Source organism: Euleptes europaea, chromosome 2 (assembly GCF_029931775.1).
Source record: "Euleptes europaea isolate rEulEur1 chromosome 2, rEulEur1.hap1, whole genome shotgun sequence".
Taxonomy (NCBI): domain Eukaryota; kingdom Metazoa; phylum Chordata; class Lepidosauria; order Squamata; family Sphaerodactylidae; genus Euleptes; species Euleptes europaea.
In genome coordinates, this window is record NC_079313.1 from 54962404 (window position 1) to 54985369 (window position 22966).

A 22966-nucleotide genomic window follows, 5' to 3' on the forward strand; every position below is an offset into this window, starting at 1 on the left:
GCCATGGTGCTCTCCCCTATAGTCTGAAGAGTGGCCTGGTTCTTTCTCCCTGGCTCCTCCCTGTTTCACCTCTAAAAGGGTTCCCTGGAGGAGGGGTGTCCTCAGGCTCTCCCTATCTCCTTATCCCAGGGGAGTAGCCAGACCTCCCGGCTGGGGTCAGGACAATGGGACATCCAATGGGGTGTCCACCCCTATCACCCTGGCCTTCCACCTATTCCAAAAGACTCCTGCTTCTGTCTTGTGTGGGCCCAAGGAATTTGGGACAACCCTCTTCTCCTTTCCTCTCCCCTCCTGGAAGCAGGCCTCGGACCAAGCTGTCAATAGCCTCTGTTGGGCTGGGCCCTTCTGACCCCCTCCTGTCATTGCCAGGGCTCCCACCTTTCAGAGGTCTGCCCAAGGTCACAAGGGGGCAGGGTCCTGCTCTGCCTCCCTGTGTATCTTCCGGGGAGTCAGCTCCCTGGTTCTGGCCTCCCCGCTGCCGCCGCTGATTTCAGCAGCATCCCTACTGCTTCCTGCAGCTGGTCTCTGGGCCGGGTGGCTTCTGGTGGGTTGGGAGGCTGCTGTACCAGGCTCACATTCACTGGCACTGCTGCTGGCACCATTGCTACATCCTGCAGTTGCCCTGTTGTGGTTGCTTCCTCCCAGTGCTCCCCTGACAATGTCCCCTGCTGCAGCCCCAAGTTCAGGATGACAACTCCAGACAACTAGGATCTGGAAGACTCAGGTCTGAATCCTTACTTTGTCATGTAAATTTGGTGGGTGACCCTGGCCCAGTCACACACAGTCAGGCTATCCTACCTCAAGAAGTTAGGAGGATAAAATGGAAGAGAGGAGAATGTTGTAACCCATTTTGGGTCTCCATCGGGGAGAAAAGGGGGTGTAAATAAATAAAATGGAGTGTCTTCCCCATAAGACCAGTTTTATCCTATTGGCTCTTCCTATTATTAAACTCACAGGAACCTATCACCAGAAAAGTGTTAATTCCATTGCTTGGAAGGTTGAAAAGACGTCACAGTTTAAATTAAATCTGCTATTTTGACACTGAGGCCTTTTATGCATGGTCTGTTTCCGTTGGATCTGCTGCTCTCTAACTGCACAGTATTTGAAGTCAAATTCTCAAAACACTATGCACAGGGGCTTTTTGCCCCAAAAAAGTTCCAATAGTACCTTGTGATCAATTATGCATACCCAGCAAAAATGCAGAACTTCTGAACATGTGAGTCTCTCCCCCCTGAAAATACTATTGGTAATTGTCTGTAGTGCATTTTTAAAAAAATATGTCACCAGCCCCCACCAGCACAGCAGTGGGATTCTTTCAGTTGATCTGAACCGAGTGGCTATTTTACTGCCAAAGCAGAGAAGGGTCCAGACAACCCCCCCCCAAACACACACACCAAGTTGTGTGTAAATCAATTCAGGGGTCATAAGAACATAAAAATACTCGCATGGTCATTTGTGACATTCATCATCCCATTGATAGTTTTGTAATTGCAAAACAACAACAACAACAACTTTCATGCCTATAAGAGGACACACATAAGGGGAAGGCAGCAAATCAGCTCGGCTCTGTTCCATCCTGAGAGAACTGAAACTGACCCACATTCGCTGTGAAACTGACCAAAAGCAGCCATAGTTTGTGATTATTTCAGTGTTCTCTCAACTGTTCAATTTGAAACTGATCCACACTTTATATGAAATTGACCATATAAGCAGCCTCATGGTTTCTCTTGCTAGTGCACTCAATAATGGCTTCAAGGGAAGGGGTTGGATGAGGGGGATAGACACGTCGGAGGGAGAAGCAAAAATGGGCATGGGGAGAAAAACCCGAAGTGACAAGTAGGCACAGGACTGGCTTTCGATTTGGGATCGAGGCAGACTTTAAACTCAGGGTAAAACAGCATCCTGAAAACATGGGGAAAATGCGAGGGGAGAGTGAGGAGACTTCTGAAGGTTGGAAAATACATGCATAATTAAAATGAAGCCCTAAAGTAGTGTGTGTGTGTGTGTGTGTGTGGGGGGGGTGACTGCGAGGGAAACAACCCGTGTATAAAAGGCCCAAAAAAGATACTTAGAGAGCAGTCCTAAGCAGGGCTACTCAGAAACCTACTTGGGTCTATGCAAAGGGACTTACTCACAGGAAAGTGTTATTTGCATTGCATGGATAGCTTATTACTTATTGAGTATGAAGAATTGTTTAAATCTTTCCTTCAGAAACTGAAACTAGGCAGAAATTTCTGTCCCAGGTAGGGAATGCTGTGCCGTGAATATCGGGAGGAACGTAACTCATTGGATATCGATTTTAATTAATTAATTAAAACATGTATATCCTGCCTTTCCTTGCAGGTTACAATAATAGTTAAAATCACTTCCAGTTAAAACTAGAATAAAAGCCCTGGCAAACAGGCAAGCCTTGCAGCACCTCCTGAAGATCTTTCAGGAGCCCCCCCCCCTTTCAGGGGGCTTATTTCACAGAGCAGGAGCCATGATGGAAAAGGATCCGGCTCTAGTTGATGCCAGACGGGCCACACCTAGGGGTGGGGTAGCCAACATATGGCTGCCTGAAGGCTGTAGTTAGCACAGAGGGACAAATGGAAAGAGACGGTTCTTCAAATATGTCTGTCCCAGGTTGTAAAAGGCTTCAAAGTTCATAACCAGCACCTTGAATTGAACTCAGAAACAGACTGGCAGACAATGCAGCTGTTTCAAAATGGGCAACATATGTTCCTGGAAGCTAGCCCCTGACAGTAGTCCGGCTAGCCATTCTAGGCCAATTGTAGTTACTGGGTTGTCTTTAAGGTCAGCCCCATGTACAACATGTTGCAGTAATCCAACTGTGAGGTTACAGAAGCATGGATAAGCATGGCCAGATTAGCTGAGTCTAGATAATGAGAGAGTTGGCAAATCAGATTCAGCTAATAGAAAGCAGTTCTGCTTTTCAAAGAGCTAGGCAGACATCTCCAAACTTTTAACCAGCTCTGGAAAAAAAAAAGAACTTCACTCCACCCAGCAATCCCTCTAGAATATCAGCCTTCCTAATCTGGATTCTGCTTCAGCTTGTTTCTGCCTTAACCATCTAGCCACAGCCTCAAAGCACCAGTTCTGTCCTTCTCTACCTCCTGGATTTTTTTTTTTTTAAGTTGAACTAAAAATAGAAACCTTATTGTTAAATCTGATCATGTTGTTTCTTGAAATGCAATAGGGTAAAAATACTGAATCAATAATTACAAATTATACCAATCTCCTTGAAACCCCCCTCCCATTTTAATAAGATCTTCTTGTTAACATTACTTATATGGCATTCAAGCCAATATGCAATGGTTGTACATTGGCTAAATATCCATTCTAACAAGTGTAAAACACTCATCACCCGATAAAACATTCTTTCATTTCCCCCCTCCCCAACGACATTTATCAGCTCCACTTAAACCTCCTGACAAATCTATTTTCTCCTGAACTTCAACAAATGAGCTATTTATCTTATGCTTGTTCTGCTCATATTTGCAGTGAAAGGAAGTTCCCGTTCAATATTTCAGATACTATATAAATCAAACAGGATCTGAACAGTACATATAGAGCATGTTTCTGCCTTCTAAACTGAAAAACAAGCACACTTTTAGAATATTGGATGGGCAATCAGAAAGGTCAAATAACCTAAAGGTCTATTTAACAGCATCTTCCAGTATACCCAGTCCCAGAAATCTGTTCTAAGATACCTAAGGTACCTTTCTCCCCCCATGCCCCCGACAATGCTCTTTTTTGCCTGGAAAATGTAGCTTTGATTATTGTAGGCTGCAATCTTTAAGCAGGTCTACTAAGAATTAAATCCCATTCTGTGGGGCAGACTCACAGAAAAGTGTTCTTAGAATTGCAGCCATAGTGAACTTTTAACATGTTTGCCTTCAGTGTAAAATATTTAAATCCAATTATAGCTACATGTTTTTTTATATATTTGCTTGTACATAAGCTTCAACGTTTCCTTTCCTTTTTTTGCAATGTTTTCCTCAATATTTAATCGTTTTTCCATGTTTAGATATTTTTCTTCCGTAAAGTGAAGTTATAGTGCATAGTCTTGGATCATATTAGACACTTGGAACAATTGCTGGATTGTTAACTGCTTTGTGGGTAGCTTCTTTAGCTTGGTGGGCTTGCAGTACGGCTACAGCTTCATCAGCCTTCGATTGGAGAGATTCAGGAGACTCAAGCTCAGAGTTGTCATGCTCTAACAGCATACCAGTGATTTTATCCACCAGAGGATGATGCGTGGCTTGATTAAGAGGGAATCGCCATTCTCCTAGCATCTGCTTTTGTTCTTGTGGAGGGGCAGCACTCAACATGGAAGCAGTCAAAGGTTCCTCAGTTTGCAAATGGGCAGCAGGCTGCTGCTTAGTAACCTGAGGTTGAGTATCAAGGTGTTGATGGGACTTCCGGTGGTGCCGTTGGGGCGAGTGCCACGTTTCCCCAGGTTGTCCTGGGGGAAATCCAAGTTTGCATTGTTTTTGGGATGCTATATGCACCCCAACCCGACCCTTGCAAGTGGGTCGGATAGCAGGAACTCCCTGCAGCCCGCAAACACAGTTTGACCTCCCAAATACTCCGAGGGAGCTTCCATAAGTCCCCCGGAGTTTTGGACGCTGGTCCTGCGAGGGCACTAAGGGAAGAAATCGCCAAAACGCAACTTCGGCATAAGGCTCTCCCCTCCACCACCTTATAAACATCATAAGGACTATTTTAAGATAAGAACCTCACCGCTAGAGGCTCAAGTGAGTACACAAGAACCCTTCGTTTTTTACTGATGTTATTGAATAACCGGGGGGTAGACGAGAAGATTTCCAGTACCCTTGTCCCTCCCTTAATTGATTCGGATAAGTTTGACTCAGAAAATCCATCAGGATTAGAGGCAGGAGCCTTATCAAGTTGATCAGCTTAAACCAAAACAAACAGTTTGAAGGACGTGCATAAGATGGACTAAAACCTCTACCAATGAGAAGCACCCTTGAGGGAAGGGGAGGGTGAAATTTCTTCTTTCCGGTGGAAAAAAAGAAAAGAAAAAAGGGGTCCTCCTGCCACGTTTGCAGCAAGGGATTTCCCAAACCGGAAGACCCTCTATATCACCCTCTCTATCATCGGGCATACAACAACAGGAAGCAAGCCGCAGGACCGGATACACGTCGCACTCGAGTAACACAGAAATAGTTCCTGAAGGAAACAACCATCGAGAAGAGGCGGTAGAAGGTCCACGGCGAAGTTAACTTCCGGAATACTTCCTGATTGACCCGACCTAGAGCGGCCAGCAAAACTTGTTGGTATTTTAAAACTTTAATATGCTGTTTTAAAGTGAAATAGGGGTCTTTTTAATGCGGAAAAATTACTAAGCTGATCATTGAAACACTCTCTATCAACAACCAACTAGAGGGCCCTGCCAGAGGATATATATTTTACCAGCCTTTTTCCAATGTAAATGTCTACATCCCGACCCCATTCTGGCTCATTACATAGCCCTGCCTATACAAAATTGAAAGAAGCGGTACAAACCTCAACCATGGAAAAGAAATTGCAAGATATGCTAGCCAAACAAACAGAGGCAACAACTAAACAGTTTGAATAGATGTCTACACAGATGACACAGCTGACTGCTATGATGACAAATCTTGGCCAAGCATCTCAAGCTATTAACCAAAAATTAGACGTGGTTACAGAAGACCTTAAAGATGTTAAGACCCAAATGAACACTATGAAGATGGATATGCAAGCAATGGACTCATCAGTTGAGAAAGTGATGGAAGAACACAAGGATACAAAGAAAAAATTAGCAAGCCAAGAAAAGCAAATTGAAACAATACAAACTTACCAGACAGCTGTTAAAGACCAGATAGCACTGATGGAGATGAGAGTAAGAGAAACAACCTTCGTCTGCGCAACTTTCCAGATATGATGGGAGATAACAAAGAAGCTGTAGTCCCTAATCTGTCGTACTTATTTCAAATAGAGGAACAAGAATTAAATCAGGCCATCAACAGAGTTTATAGAATACCATTACCTGCTAGAATGAAAAGAACTAAACCAAGAGATCTCATGATTGTTTTTTATGATACTAGGATTAAGGACAGGATCATGAAGATCCACTATGACAACCCGGTTTCAGCAGGAGATACTCCTCTAATATTATTAAAGGATATACCAAGACATCTACTTTCACAGAGGAATAATTACAAAGAATTTGTGTCTGTTCTGAAAGCTAATGGTATCAAATATCGTTGGATTATGCCACAAGGCTTCGCCTTTACCTACAAAGAAATGAAAATGACAATTTCATCTCCATCAGATGTGGGAAAATTTTTGAGGAAATATAAAACAGAGCTCAAAGGACTAACTTTGGAACAAAAGGAAGAGGAAGAAGAAGAAGAACCACAGGGAGCAGAAGGAGGCACTGCGTTATAGACTGAATATTTTGCTTCAATAATTACTACATCATGGCAAAAGTAATTTCTTGGAATGTGAATGGTCTAAATGAAAAAACTAAACGGGCTAGAATTTTTAAATATTTACAGAAATACAAATACTCCTTAATTTGTCTACAAGAGACCCATATAGCAACAAAACACAAAAAATATCTAGATAGACAAATGCTTGGACAAGCATTTGTTGCATCGGCTAAAACAAAAACAAAGGGAGTAGTGATATATGCTCATCCTAATCTAAGCCCTGAACTATTGTACAAAGACAATGAAGGGAGAATTGTAATTATCAAGACCAAAATATTGGGGCAAAAGATGATCATAGTAGGAATATATGCACCTAACGAAGGAAAAGCTAAATTCTATGGACAATTACATGAACTGATTTCTCAGTATGCAAATGACCAGATTCTTTTGATGGGCGACTTCAATGGTGTTATCCGCCCAACTTTGGATAAAAAATCAAATGCAAAAGACAAAAATGAAGGATGTTTGCCTAAAACTTTCTTCACCATGGCTTCAGAACTGGAATTACAAGACATCTGGAGAACAATGAATACATCCGCTAAAGAATATACTTTTTATTCAGCGAGACACGACTCACACTCCAGAATAGATATGATATGGGCTAGTAAATCCATTTTTACGCAATTACGTAAAATCCAAATTATACCAAGAACTTTCTCTGACCATAACCCGGTTACATTTGAATGGAACAATAAACAAGCATTCAGATGGTGACTAAATGATAAACTTTTAAAGGATAACAAGATTCAAAAAGAACTACAGATTTAATTAAAGATTTCTTTGAATTTAATCTTAATGGGGAAACTTCGTTGAATATAGTTTGGGATGCAGTTAAAGCTGTTCTAAGAGGATTTATGATACAGAAACATACGGCCTGGAAGAAAACCCAACTACAATATACCAATAATATACTTTGGGATTTACAAAACTTGGAACAAAAACTTGTCACGGCATTACAGGAAGCAGAGAAAAATGAAATACAAATGAAGATTTCTGTATCTAAACATCAATTAAATTTGGTAATAATGGAGGAAATGAATAAAAACTTAAAATTTGCCAAACAAAAATATTTTAAACATGCTAATAAACCTGGAAAATTCTTAGCAACACAACTAAAAGATTCATTTCAAAAGAGGATTATAACAAAAATCCAATCCGCTAAAGGACCAGTTTATTCGACTTTGGAAATACAAAAGGAATTTGTTTCATTCTATACTAAATTATATCAGAAAGAAAATATTTCAAAACAGAAAATGGACAATTTCTTAAATTTAATACAGATGAATATCCTTTCAACAACCCAACGAGAATGGATAGATGCTCCAATCACAAGGGAAGAATTACAAGAAGCAATAACGAAACAAAAACTGGACAAGACACCTGGACCAGATGGAATTACTGCACTATTTTATAGAACATTTAGTGATAATTTAGTAGACTTTTTTGTATTACTTTGTAATACAATTCTGGATAAGGGAGTATCCCCAGAGACTTGGTCACATGCATTTATATCGTTGATACCCAAGGAAGGAAGAGATCCAGAAAAAACATCAAACTATAGATCTATTTTGCTGTTAAATGTGGATTATAAGATTTATGCCTCCGTCTTATTGAATAGGATGAAACATTACATTAAGAACCTTGTTCACGAAGACCAAGCAGGCTTTGTTCCAGGAAGGCAAATTAAAGATAATATAAGAATTCTACTAGATTCTATGGAATATTATGACCAGAATATCCAACACATGGCGGCCTTTGTATTCTTGGATGCTGAGAAAGCTTTTGATATGGTCTCCTGGGATTTTATGAAAAAGATACTGGAAAAATTAAATTTTGGAGACCGTTTTTTGAGAGGTATATCGGCCATATATACATCCCAACAGGCAAAAATTTTGGTTAATGAATCAATGTCTGATAATTGCTCAATCAGAAAAGGAACTAGACAAGGTTGTCCTCTATCTCCGCTACTATTTTTGTTGGTGTTGGAATCACTATGTTGTAAGTTAAGGAATATGGAGGACATTCGCGGACTAAAAATTAAAAAACATGAATTTAAATTGAGAGCATTCGCGGATGACCTCTTGTTAATTTTAGAAAACCCAACACAATCAATGAAGATATTATTGGAGACCCTGGACGATTTTGGAAGAATATCGGGATTTAAAGTCAATCAAGAAAAGACAAAGACAATATTCAAGAATTTACCAGAAACACAACAGCAGGAATTTACTTCATATACAGGTTGGGAGAAAGTTAATAAAGTCAAATATTTGGGAATCTGGATCTCTGCGAAGAATAAAGAATTAATAAACAACAATTATCTTAAACTATGGAGTAAAATAAAAACTGATATGATCATTTGGTCAAATAAAAAGTTGTCACTATTGGGACGAATATCAACGGTCCAAATGAACATTTTACCAAGGATACTCTTCTTATTCCAAAATTTACCTATAATATCACATGTCAAATACTTTGATACCTGGAGAAAAGACATATTAAATTTCATCTGGCAAGGGAAAAAACCGAGGATTGCTTATAAATATCTGGTGGATCTTAAAGCTAGAGGAGGTCTAGCATTACCTAATTTTCAACTAATTTTCAGCGGCAGCCTTAACATGGCTAAAAGACTGGATGAACCTATCTAAAGTGCGTTTATTAGATCTTGAAGGTTTCAACAATATAAGTGGATGGCATGGCTATTTATGGTACGATAAAATTAAGATACATGCATCATTTCGTAATCATATAATCAGGTCCGCATTACTTCGTACTTGGATGAGATATAAACATATTTTTGAACCAGCAACACCGATGTGGATATCACCCCAAGAAATGTTGACATTATGCCCACTTAGACCGGATAAATTTATTACCTACCAGGGTTTAATTAACTGGGAAGGGAAAAATGCTTACTAAAAGACTTTCAGTTACTTAAAGAAGATTTACAATGGCTTCAATATTGCCAGATTAAATCAGTTTTCACACAAGATTTGAAAAATGGATTTTCTAAAGAAAAATCGCCTTTTCACAAGATGTTACTAGACAATGATACTCAACTGATATCTAAAATGTATAATCTTCTTTTAACAATATATTGTGAGCAGGAGACAATTAAACCAACAATGATTGATTGGGCTCAAAATGTGGGGCATGATATTCTTTTAAATAAATGTGAAAGACTATGGTCAAAAGATCTGAAAGGAATAAATGCCCAGTCAGTTCGAGAAAATATCTATAAAATGATGTATAGATGGCATTTAACACCCAAGAAAATTGCAAGGATTTACAAAATGACGTCCCCTAAATGTTGGAAATGTAATAAGGAAGTTGGTTCTTTTTACCATATGTGGTGGACCTGTGACAAAGCCAAAGATTTTTGGGATATAATTTATAATGAACTAAGACTGATACTACAAAAAATATACCCAAAATACCAGAAATGATGCTATTAAGTATGATACCTGATGACTTGTCAACGCAAAGAAATTTCTTGATTTATGCAACAACAGCTGCAAGACTGCTTTATGCAGCAAAATGGAAAGGGGCAGATATTCCCGGGAAAAAAGACTGGATTATGAAAATGTTCGAACTGGTGGAAATGACAAAACTTACACCTACCTTAAATCAAAAAGACAATGTTCAATTTATGGGGGAATGGGAGGCTTGGATGAAATATTGTGAATATGAATTAAAACTGGGGAAAATGGAAGAATATCTTTTAATCTGATCTAGATGACATTTTTAATATTTAAGAGTTATAACCATTTATATCCATAGAGTATGTTATATGAAAGTTAAATGAACTTCAAATGGGTTTAAGAAGAATTAAGATCAGAACATAGCACGTTGGGATAAAAATACTTTATTAAGAGGCGGACAGAGGTGATGGGGAAGTCAAAGAAATTTCCCTTGTTTTTTCTTTCTCTTTGAAATGTTTATATGTTCTTGATTGTTATGGAAAATTTCTATTATAAAAACCAATAAAAATTAAAAAAAAAGAGTATCAAGGTGTTGATGAGGATTGTGAACACCCGCAGCATGCTTGTACTGGGGGACAGCGCGCACAGCTGGAGTAGCTGCAGCAGCTACTGTGGCTAGACATGAACTCATAGCTTGTGTTGCAGTGTTAGTAACATGCTGTGATGATATTATTCTTGGAACCTGTTGTGAAACTGGACTAATGGTGCTGAATTGTGGTTTGGGAGCTACGGGGTGGATGGCACCTGTCATATTCTGGAAAGGATTTATGGGGGTATCTGCACTGTTTTATCTTTCCCTTCTCTGAAAGCCCCCATGGTCTCTCCCCTTTTCCTGCTTCCTTCTCTCCTTCACACCAACAACCTGGAAAGTGCCCTTCCCCACTACCTTTTACTGACAGAAAGTAAGCTTGGAATACTAGCAAAACTACTGTGTTTGCCTAGCAGTGGCCATTGTGGGCATCCATTTCTTAAAGCTACAGTTGCTCTTATTATTTTAGGGTTTTTTTAACCCCCTATTTTTTATATTTCAGATTTTTCTGCAAACGGGGGCGTTTTTCAGGCTTGTTGAAAGATTTGTATTGCCAAATTTAAGTATCCTTGAATTTGGCCAGGTTGAGAACTAGAACACACACACTCTGCTGAGTGAGGTTGAAAATGGTAGTAGTTGTGTATTTCAATTTATACTGTGTATCTTGAGTTTGTAGTGTTTAGGTTTCTACTTCAAATCAGCTGTTGAACCTGGATTATTGACCTTAAAGGTGCAACAGATGGATGTAAAATTAATGTTAGTTCAAGAAAATATTTACTGATGAGGATGCACAGAAATTCTTAGAGTTCTTCAAATTGTTCATAATCCATCCCTAGTCATTAAACTTATAGTTTTGGTCCTGTTCTAAATAATGATGCTATCTTTTCTTGCCTGATGACATCAGGCAAGATGTCCGATGCACAGTCCGAGAGTTGTGGGACTCGGGACAATCAACATCTTCATTATGCGTTGTTGAATTACATGATAGTCACATAGTTCCTCCTGTATAATTATATGTAGGGTTAAATTGAAACTACTACTGTATGAGCTTCCTACATTATCTCCCAAATGCAAGTATAGCAAAACGTGTACCCATACTGCAGAGAATCTGCATTCATTTTGGCTTCATCTCCCCATTTGTTTTGGCTGGTAAAATTGTGGCATACAATTTTCATGGAATCCCTATAGGACACATATGTATACCTCCTTAACCACAAGGATACTCATGTTTAGGTAAAATATCCCCTCAAATAAACCTAAGAGCACAAATATCAAAGGAATATCTGCTGCTATCATGCAAAGATATTATATCCATACATAGACAAACACCAGCCAACCATTAAAAAAAATTGTAAAGGAGTTTGAATTCAAACCACACACAAACACACTAGTAGCATTAACGACAGCTTTATAACTGCAGAAGCTGATATTTGTTACTTTATGTTCTATACAGACTAGGTTCTCTGTGTGAGCCAGTTCTCAGAACACTATGATTGTTTTAGAGAACAGATGTAACCAGTGGCATGTTGTCACGTCATCCTTGCAAGGTTGTAGCACCCCCAAGTGCCATGGCTCTCTTGGATTCTGAGTCTGTGAACTGCACCTCAATTGGTTCGGCTTGTTGTAGAGAGCATTTGCTACTACTACATATACTAAGAAAAGATCTACTATAACTCTTTTAGTCTGTATTATAAGATAAATTCTTTCTTTCCATTAAAAAAAAAAATTAGATTTGCCTGAAGATGTGTGACCCAATATGAGCACAGAGGACAAAGCTAATGATCTTTAACATTTTTTAAAAAATTGCAGAGAGAAAAAAATACAAGTTCTGCTTTTGGTCCTGATTTCAGTTGCCCTGATGTGCCTGTTTCCATTAAACAAATTTGCTTTCTTTTGTATGTAGGAAGGTGTCCTCTTTCATGTCATGCCCTCAAAGCCATGGAGAAGGAGAACAATGGCATAGCCTCAAGCACTTTGTTTATTACAAATATTTTTTTTAAAAAAGAACGAAAGGTATTTCATGTATACCGTGGAAGTTGCCTTTGACATGCATATCAAGCAAAATTTGTCAAATGTGTTTTTCCCCTTTGAACATTCCATTCGTGCCACACAGCAACTCCTTTGGCAGCAGAAAGGCCTCCTCTTGATATCATTGTAAAGAAGTATCTTGCCGTGAGCCTTTTGGCACAAATTCCTTGGGCAATTGCCAAAGGTACAGCACCAAATGGCTCCTTTTGCTCCTTTACTCTGTTCCCTCTCCCATTTAAAACGGTTGCTGTGTTGACTTTCCCTTTCGGCCAATTAACTATTATCTTTCAAGCTTAGTGGGGATCTTTAAGCTAAGAACAAATTGGGCAAAAGTAGATCTGGTTGCCATCTTGACAATACATCCTGCCCCCTTTTCAAAGCACAAAGACAGCTAGGGGGCATTTGTTGAACTCTTGTATTCTAGATGACAAGTTTAGGTGATGAGATAAAGAAATGTGAGTTGGAGGGGCGGGTGAAGCACAATAATGAAAATTATTTATGCCTTTGCCAGAAGAATCTATAGAGCATGTAAGCACAGGATCTGCATTCTTACTAATTGTGACTGGCTTGTTTTACCTCCTACTGAGTACAGCTGCAACCAAAGCAACAAAGTGCTTGAAGACATTTCTCAGCTGGAGGGTAAAAAACCTTAACTGGAAAGCTTGATCTTATATAGCATGTATTAGAATTAGTCTTGTTGCAAAGGAGTGAAAAAACACCTCACAAAGTTAAAGCACTACCCTTTTATTTGCTGTAGCTCATAAGGGACCCTTTAATCTGTGGTGTGGCAGAGATAATCTCTCTCTCTCTCTCTCACACACACACACACACACACACACACAATCTATTGCAAAGGTCTACACTGAACATTGCTCTGGTGTTGTGAAACTTCCCCAAAAGGGATCAGATATACCCACAAACCTCAGATAGTGGAATATACTCCAGGTGAAGATATCTCAACCAATATTTTGTTTTTAATTATTGTCATTAGCCTCCCCAAACCTTCTTGGACAGGGAAGCAGGAGGAATATAAGTTGAAAATATAAATGAATAAATAAAATATACAGTTGTGGGCCAATAATGACTATACAAAAAAAGTATGTATGTATGGGTGGTGGTGGTAATATAGTACCCTAATCTTTATGGAATAGCCACATACAACTCCATGTGATATAGTGAATGTGGCCACCATAGATAAACCAGGGATGATTAGTGTGGAAGATCTGCTCTGTCCAGGCTTTCAAACCTTAGCAGAGTTTTTGGGAAAACCCATCTCTTTTGGGGGTTCCCCTTGATTTGCCCTAATGTTTCCCAAGCCTGCTTTGCTTTGATCTTTCCGGAAAGATTGGAGTCAAAGCAGGTTTCCCTACAGTGTTGATGGGGAGGTACAGATTTCCTGATATACCCACCCACATCATGCCATTTTGTCTCCATATCCTCTTGTGCACACTAGGGGGAAGGTGGGCGCAAAGGGATACCCTGTGTGGACCCTTTGTTGCCACTGTAAGTACTTCTGCATTTGCAGCGGCAATGAAAGTGCCACAGGGAATTGTCCCTTTGGTGAAGCAGCCCAGCTAACTCAAATCCACTTGAGGGCACTCTTTGGAAGATGAGGACATAATTTGGCTGACAAAAATGTCTAGGAGCTTATCAAGCAATAGGTGTACAAATCCTCACATCTTCTAAGAAACCCTTTCAGAAGATATTTGTAGATTCGGCCTCTGAGGACAAAAATTAAGGTCTACCAGACACTGCTCAGTTTTTTCCGCTGATCACGGTAAGGAAATTACACGTCACCATCATCATCTCTTAACAACCAGTCACTTTAAAGGCCGGTGGTTGAGATACTGTTAAAAAAAAAAACTTTTATGGCATTATTCGTTTTTCATAGTTGCCAGCTCAATTAAAATGTTCACAGGCCATATCTACAGAAGCATTTAGGATTCCCTATACAAAAGGAAACAGTGAAAATTATGTACAAAGCTGACAGGTGTCACATTACCCTGTGATGGTTGTCTAGCTGTATATTCTACACATTTCATCTTCACTGAAATGACAAAAATTATTAACAAGCCAATTTAAGTTTCAGTCATTGATGTATTTCTCACTAATGTTTTCCCCACAAACAGATAATCTCAGTAAATGGAGGGGGGAAAAACCTTACACTGTAGCCAGGTCTTGCATTAAGAAATTGGCATTGGCAAAGGGCTCACCACCAGCTGGAAATTCTGGATCAATCTTGCACCTGGAGACAGTGGAGAAAGCAGGGTGCAGTAGGTTTGCGCACTTTGTTGCCTCCTCCAAGTATCCATCCCATTAGGAAATTGAAGGGGCCTCTAAAAATCGTCCATGTCCGTGTAAGAGAAGCACTGGAATATCAGAGGCCAGACTATTTCAAAGCTAACAGGCATAAAAGGAACATGAGAGAGTCGTGGTCTGCTCCCTCTACTGCAGCCACACTTGGAAAGAAGCCATGATGGATACAGTCTTATAACACTCTGTGTCTAAGGGTCCATAAGAATCTGCAGATGTCCCTGATTGTTACTTCCAAAATGCAGTTGCAGTGGGGATTTTTTTGTTACAGATACAAGGTTAATGATTAATTAATTAATTTAATATACACTCTGTCTTTCTCCACAATGGGAACCCAAACCAGATTTCATTGTTTTCCTCTTTCCCATTTTATCTTCACAACAACCCTGAGTTTAGGGTTGCCAGCTAAAGGCTAGCACCCAGTGGAAGTCAAGGGAGAAGGGATATGGGGCAGGATGATGCTGATGCAATGGTGTGGCATCATTCCTGGTGAAAACTTGGAAATGATGTCACACCACTCTAAGAATTGCTGGAAACTCGAAGGTGACACAATAAAGTTTCTGGTGATTCCTAGAGCAGCATGGCCAATAGACCTCCATTGCACACCTTTGTGTCAGCAGCAACACTTTGATTAATTTTTCTCCTGTTGGCCAGCCGCCGTACAAAGTTGGGATTGCCACTGGGAGGTATCCCACTATGGCAAGAGATCTGGCAACCCTAGCTGTGAGGTAGGTAAGGCTTAGTGACTTTCCCAAGGTCACTCAAAAAACCTTCCATGGCAGATTGGGAATTAGAACCAGAGTCTCCCAGACTCTAATCCAACACTCTAATCCCTACATTACATGGAAAATATACACATTGACTTCCCAAGAGGTACAGATAAGTAAACTTTTCTGTTCACAGAAAATATAGCCACAAGAGATAATGTCACTAGCCTAGTTGCATAGTCTTTCTCTGCCAAAGTAAAAGCTTTCACTTAACCACAGTAAAAATAAAGCAAATAATCATGGAATGGTTTATCAATCAAACCATGGCATATTAAAATTATGTCTAATAGTTTTCATCATGTAAAATAATTAACACAGATTACTAGAAAAGTAACTTCTTCATCTAGGCTGTGGAATTTAATTTACATTAAAAATGATTCGGAAAAGGAAATTTCAGAACTGATGGCAGTTCAACTAATTTTTATGACATGGACACAAAGACAAATCTTCATGGTTCTGCAGTTTAAATTGAATAAAAGTTTAGTACTCTTCTCTATCTTGACTAGCATATGCCCTGAAGAGCACCTTTCTGTCTCTGGACATCAAAATAGCACCTCCTGTATAAGCCCAAAGGAAGATAAGGCAGAACTGCATCACTACATTAAGATGTGAAAAGGAAGGCTGTAAGGCGCAGTTGTCAAATAACCCCAAGTGATTGGGATGATTTACCCCAGTGGGAACCAATGATAAACAGGAAGCCATCCTATGTGCCTCATTTCTCTTGAAGTTTTTACTTTTTTACGCTAATAGTTAAAAGATGTTTTCTTTGTAGCTTCACCATCAGTGCTAAGAAAGATGCAGTGACCTAAAGGGTACAAAAGTGTTCCAAATGTGGCTACACTATATGTTTACATATAAAAGTCATGGATATCTTATTATCTTATGCTTCACATGTAACACTGTGGATTTCTTGATGTGTACTTTAGCTTCAAAGTTGTGAGAGTGGAGGATCATGAAATGGATTGGGGCTGCTGCCTTGAGAAATGGGGATATTCACATTTTCTTATGGCTTCCCTATTTGAAACCCCCTCTCCATCCTCAGGTAAGGGGAAAATACAAATTCTTGTACTCTGCATGTTTCCCCTCCCAACAAGGTTAAAACGCAAGGCAGGGCAAATTCAATCAGAGAGGTACCCTCTCCCTTCCTCAGTGCCATTACCCCAATCTCCAGGTAGCTTCCTTTTGAGGCTAAATAATATGTCAGGGAATTTGATTATGCCTTTTCAAGGTTTCATATAACTTGGTCCTTATCTTACACACAACATGGGCCTCTTGGAACCGAGTTTTATTTTAAATCTCTGTGAAACAATAGCTTATAATAAATATAGACTGGAAATTCAGAACCAACCAGGTAGGCAATGATACATGACCTTTGCAATATCACTGGTCTGATTTTCTGTTTTCATTTTTAAAAAAACGTGTATAGCCCTCATTTTTGATAAACAGGAACTCTAGAAACGCACCAATGATTCCTGCTACAAATTTAGTGGCGTACCCAAAAGGGCTTATAAGGTGAGTTGTCAACTTTCTGAGAAGACGGGTGGGGGGAGAGTGGCATTTGCAAGACTGCCTTATGATGCCATATAACATGGCATTGGTTGATTTGTGGATGACGCCAGTTAGCGCTATCCAGAGAATAACGTTACCTTTAAATAAGCTGGGCTGAGGCACCAGGTTTTGGAAGCAGAACTGTAAAGTTCTTCCAATATCCATGAAGGCAGAAAATGAATAAACAATAAATAAATTTCTTCAAGGAAAATAAAGCACATACAAAGCTGGAGTGTATAATAATGGGGAGGGAAGGAACTTTTATTGGCTTTCTCTTGACATATCAATGTGCAAGACAGAGGCAAAAGTTTTGACTGAACTTAAGAAACCAAGAGAACAAATTTATCAAGTTGACAAAATATACTGATTTTCCCTCAAAACTGAAAGAGACCACACAAGCTGTTTGGTTTTTCTTTTTTCTTTTCCCTCCATAAGGAACAAATGAGAAGAACTGGCAGCTTATAACCATGTGAATACTGGAGGTTTTTCTGTGTTCCTTCTGAGATTCTAGTCATATGGTTTATGTTCTGAGCTAGTTTTTGATTTCTTCCTTTTTTCTTTAAAGGAACAGACAAAGGCCTGCGCTTAAGAAAACACAATTCACATGCATCCATAACTACTATGTCTTGCTTGGGCTTTAGATTTAATGAAAACTACATGATTTTTTTTTTCGTGTTACGCAGTTAAAAACCAGGGCAGCCATGTGTTCCATACCTCCACTCAGAACAATAACTGGAATAAATAAACTCTCTTTGGTAACTGTCTGTAACTGCAACCACAGTTTATTAGATCTGAGTTAATGACACTGTGTCTATTGTAAGGCCATTGGGGCACTCTCATTATCAGTTCCATGAAATGAGGCATTCCTGACTGCTAAACCAGGGACTGATTTGCCTCAGTCCAATGTGAATAAAACACGAGGCCATATTTACTTGTCTGATAAGCCGCATTTGGTTCTAGAACCAGAGGTTTAGGGTTGCCAACCTCAAGGTGGTGGCTGGAGATCTCCTGCTATTACAACTAATCTTCAGGCGACAGAGATCAGTTCACCTGGAGAAAATGGCTGCTTTGGAAGGTGGACTTGATGGCATTATACCCTATTGAAGTCCCTCCCCTCCTAGGGTTGCCAACTGCCAGGTAGTAGCAGGAGATCTCCTGCTAATTCAACTGATCTCCAGCCGATAGAGATCAGATCACCTGGAGAAAAATGGCCGCTTTGTCAATTGAACTCTATGGCATTGAAGTCCCTCCCCTCCCCCAACCCCACCCACCTCAGGCTCTGCCCCAAAAATCCCCGGCCGGTGGCGAAGAGGGACCTGGCAAGCCTATCCCCTCCCCAAGCCCCAGCCTTCTCAGGCTCTACCCCCAAAGCTCCAGGTATTTCCCAACTTGGTGCTGGCAACCCTACAGAGGCTGCAGGCCTGCCTTAGAGTATACACAGGCAGACTACTTCATTCTACCCTGGCTGGACCCCTTCCAACGTTCATGGCTGTCCAGGATCAGCATGGGTTACGCAATTCTTTTTCCACAACTGACTTCCTAAAATAATCTTTCTTTTCCTGAGACTTTTTGAGTTGGTCATGACGTTGCTAAACTAGATTTTATTTCTGTACAAGTGGTTCCAGTTACAAGAGCTTCATTAAACTCATGGCTCCAAGTTAACACACACTTGAGGCAAAAACTTCAACTGACATTTGAAATCCTTGAGCGTTTTTTTTAAAGTCTTCCTTTAAGATCTTTGTTCTACTGAAAAAAGACTGCCTTTTGGAAAAAACAGATGATACAATACTGCATTGAATATTTGAGAGAGGTTTGTAAGCTGGTAACCGTGTGTGTGTGTGTGTGTGTGTGTGTGTGTGGCAGGATTGCAGCCATATTTAGCATGCAGTAAAGACCTTTGATTAAATACGACAAGAAATCATGTAGCCACAGTGGAGCAGGAACTGGTTCTGTACAATGTAGTATTTGTGGCTTATACAAGAGCTGTTGATGGAGAAGAGACAGTCCCTAGAAAGTTGTTTGACCAATGGCAACTGCTGTGTATTTCTATAAAGCAGCCTTTATATATATAAAAAAGTTTTATTTTTATGGTTCCTTGTGCATAAGATCAAAAATTATATCTGTGCAGGAACATAATTAGAGGATTAATGGCCAAAGCTTGTGCATAAAGGGAGAGATTTCCCAGGGAAAAAAATGTGTTATAAGCAGTTTTATTTTTAAATAGCTAGGCTTTTAAAAGCAAACGCAAAATATAAAGACAATAGTTTTCTTGTTATACTGAAAAGGTCACACTAAACAATTCCATGCTCATTTATCTACCTGAACCAGGAACAGGTTTGGCCACTTGGGCTTGCCAAGTCTCTTATTTCTGCTCAGTTTGTTGTAGCCCTGGATCCGATTTCTTGTGTCTTAAGAACTAGCACTAATTGAGGGGAAAAGTTCATTCACATAAAGCAGGAACCTAATGTAAAAAATCTGCATAAGTAAATGAATATATTTAGTTACAGAATATTCATGTCCATGGTCAAATGTAAGAAAAGACAGTGATACAAGGAAAAGCTGCCCATATGCTCAATTTTGTATTTGTAGTACACACTGGTTATCTAGGATAAGATGCATTTTTATAGTCGGGATCCACATGATTCCCAGTCTTCAAATAAGTTAAATATGTGTCATGACACAGGATTATCAGATCTTAGTGATGGCAAAAAGACCCTTCATTTGGTCTATGAAACAACATTTGAGGATTTTATTTCTTTTACTGCCATTTTATCCTACCTTTCTTTCAGGGTGTATACGTAGTTCTACCTTTCTTTCAGAGTAGTATACATGGTTCTATCCATTTCTGTTTTTATCCTTGCAACTCTGTGAGGTAGGTTAGGTTGAGACAATGACTGGTCCAATATAACTCACTAAACTCTATGGTAGTGGTGGGGATTTGAACCCATGTTTCTTCATTTATAGTCCAACACATACTGCCCCTCCTCTGTAGAGTTCAGGGTTTCCTCTTCCTTCTTTTATCCTCAGTGGTGCATAACTTGGTAACATCTAGATTAGATTACCACAATATACTGTATGTTGGGCTGCCCATGAATGCTGTCTAGAAGCTACAATTAGTACAGAATACTGATTGACTGGAGTCTTGTTCCATCTACATTGGCTTCCCATTCATTTCTGGGCCTAATTCAAAGGGCCTAACCCTTTAAAAGCCTATATGGCATGGGGATAGCACAGGAACCAACTTGGCCACTCTCATCATCTTCAGAAGCTATTCCAACAAGACAGAAACATGGTAGGCGATCCAAAAAGCCAATGTGGATGATCAGAGAATTCCATGATGAGCTAAGGAAGAAAAAGGAAATGTTCAAGAAACTGAAGGAAGGACATACCTCTAAAAAAGCATATCTGTGGGTTGCTAAGCACCAAAGTGCTCTCAGAGAGGCCAAAGCTCACAGTGAGCTGAGGCTGGTCAGGGACACTCGCTACAACAAGAAAAGCTTCTTCAGATATGTGAGGAGCAAGCGCAAGGTAAAAGAGGCAATAGGCCCACTGTTGGGTGAAAATGGAGAAACTGACAGAGGACAGAGAGAAATCAGAAATGCTCAATGCCTATTTTGCCTCAGCTTTTCCCCTGAAGAAGAAAACAGGCTCATCTAGAGATGGTAGTAGGCAAAGCGCAGCATCTGGGCTTCTGGTTGACTTGGACAGAGAAGTTGTTGAGAAGCACCTGGCTGCATTGGATGAGTACAAATTCCCTGGGCCAGATGGTATGCACCCAAGAGTGCCCAAAGAACTTTCTAGAGAGTTTGCAGGGCCTTTGTCCATCATCTTCCAGACCTCTTGGAGGATGGGAGATGTGCCACAAGACTGGAGGAGGGCAAATGTTATCTTAATCTTCAAAAAAGGGAGGAGGAATGACCCAGGAAATTACAGGCCATACAGTCTGACCTCTGTCCCAAGAAAGATACTAGAGCAGATTTTAAAGGGATCAATCTGTGAGCATCTGGAAGACAACTTGGTGATCTGGGAAAATCAGAGCTGTTGCCCCCTTCTTTGATCGAGTGAGGAGCTTACTGGATCGAGGGAAAACTGTCAGCGTTTCTCACTTGGATTTCAGTAAAGCTTTTGACAGGGTTCCCCATGATGTTCTGATGGGTAAACTGGAGGACTGTGGACTGGACTCTAGAATAGTTAGGTGGATAGGGAACTAATTGGAGAACTGCACTCTAAGAGTAGTTGTCAATGCCATTTCATCTGGTTGGAGGGAGGAATCCAGTGGGGTACCACAGGGTTTGGTTCTGGGCCTGGTACTTTTCAATATTTTTGTAAATGATCTGGATGAGGGAGTAGAGGGACTACTCATTAAATTTGCATATGACACCAGCTTGGGAGGAGCAGCAAACTCACCAGAAGATATAGAATTCAATGAGATCTGAACACACTGGAAAAGTGGGCTGATGTAAACAAGATGCAATTCAACAAGGACAAGAGCAGAGTTCTGTATTTGCATAATAAAAATGAGAAACACGCATACTGGATAGAGGATACACTTCTGTGTAGCAGTGTGTGTGAGCAAGATCTTGGGGTACAAGTGGACTGTAAGCTAAATATGAGCAACCAGTGTGATGCAGTGGTAAAGAAAAGATACTGTAGTCTTGAGGTATATCAACAGAGGTACAACATCCAAATCACAAGATGTCGTAGTCCTGCGGTACATCACATTGGACAGGCTGCAGCTGGAAAACTGTGCAGTTCTGGGGGCCTCACTTAAAAAGGATGTGGACAGAATGGAGCGGGTACAGAGGAGAGCGACAAGGATGATCAGGGGTCTGGAGACCAGCCTTACAGGGAAAGGCTGAGGAACTTGGGAATGTTCAGTTTAGAGAAGAAGAGGTTGAGAGGGGACATGATTGCTCTCTTTAAGTATTTGAAGTCACTTAGAGGAGGGCAGGGAGCTGTTCCTGTTGGCAGCAGAGGATAGAACTCACAATAATGGGTTTAAATTATGGGCAGAAATGTACCGGCTGAATATTAGGATTTTTTTTTTTTTTTACAGTAAGATTAATTCAGCAGTGGAATCGGCTGCCTAGAGAGGTGGTGAGCTTCCCCTCACTGGCAGTCTTCAAGCAGCAGTTGGATGAACACTTGTCAGGGATGCTTTAGGCTGATCCTGCATTGAGCAGCTGGTTGAACTAGATGGTCTGTATGGCCCCTTCCAACTCTATAATTCTAAGCCTGCTTTGGGTGCCCTAACTGAGGCTTTACAGGTGGCAACCAAAGAAAGGCCTTCTCTATTGTGGCATCAACAGTTTGGAATGCCCTCTCCAGGAAAAATTGTCTGTCCCCCTCTGTTGTTGTCAATTGTCAGCGGATGGAGACTTTTGTTTTGTTTTGTTTGGCATTCCCTCAGTAACTCTTATTTGCCATTCTCTCTGTATGTTTTTATGTGGTTATATGTTTCATTTTATTATTTTAAATATTTTATATATCTTTTCATTTTAAATGTTTTTAATGTTTGAAATTTTTTAGTGCTTTAATGTTCACTACCTTTGGTGGAAAGTTAGCATAGAAATGTTCTAAATAAAATAAGTAAATAAATGGTTTGAGATCTAAAATTGGTTTATTGCTGTCCATGGTCTGGTGTGAGGTCTGAATTGGGTCAATGTTGTAGGGAAATTATCACATCGTTATTAAAAAGTGCATTTAAATATGCGGAAGTGAATGCAGAAGACCAATCAAAGGCACAGCCAAAGTAAGCCTGACATTTACATTAGGAGTGGATTTAACACAAAATCAATTTAAGCCTCACACACGGAA

The 22966-nt window shown here is 40.0% G+C and overlaps 1 protein-coding gene across 1 annotated transcript in view; it reads right to left on the reverse strand.

Moving 5' to 3' along the window:
- Window positions 1-3990: 3990 nt before the first annotated feature.
- The window catches only part of LOC130473225 (polyadenylate-binding protein 1-like), a 110215-nt gene continuing 91239 nt past the window's right edge, over window positions 3991-22966 (reverse strand). Inside the window, exons 3-4 of the mRNA XM_056844752.1 lie at window positions 10505-10746; window positions 3991-4420 (exon numbers count right to left, since the gene is read on the reverse strand). Of these exons, the coding sequence (XP_056700730.1) occupies window positions 4080-4420; window positions 10505-10746 (583 nt within the window). The 3' untranslated portion in view covers window positions 3991-4079. The remainder of the gene's footprint in view (window positions 4421-10504; window positions 10747-22966) is intronic.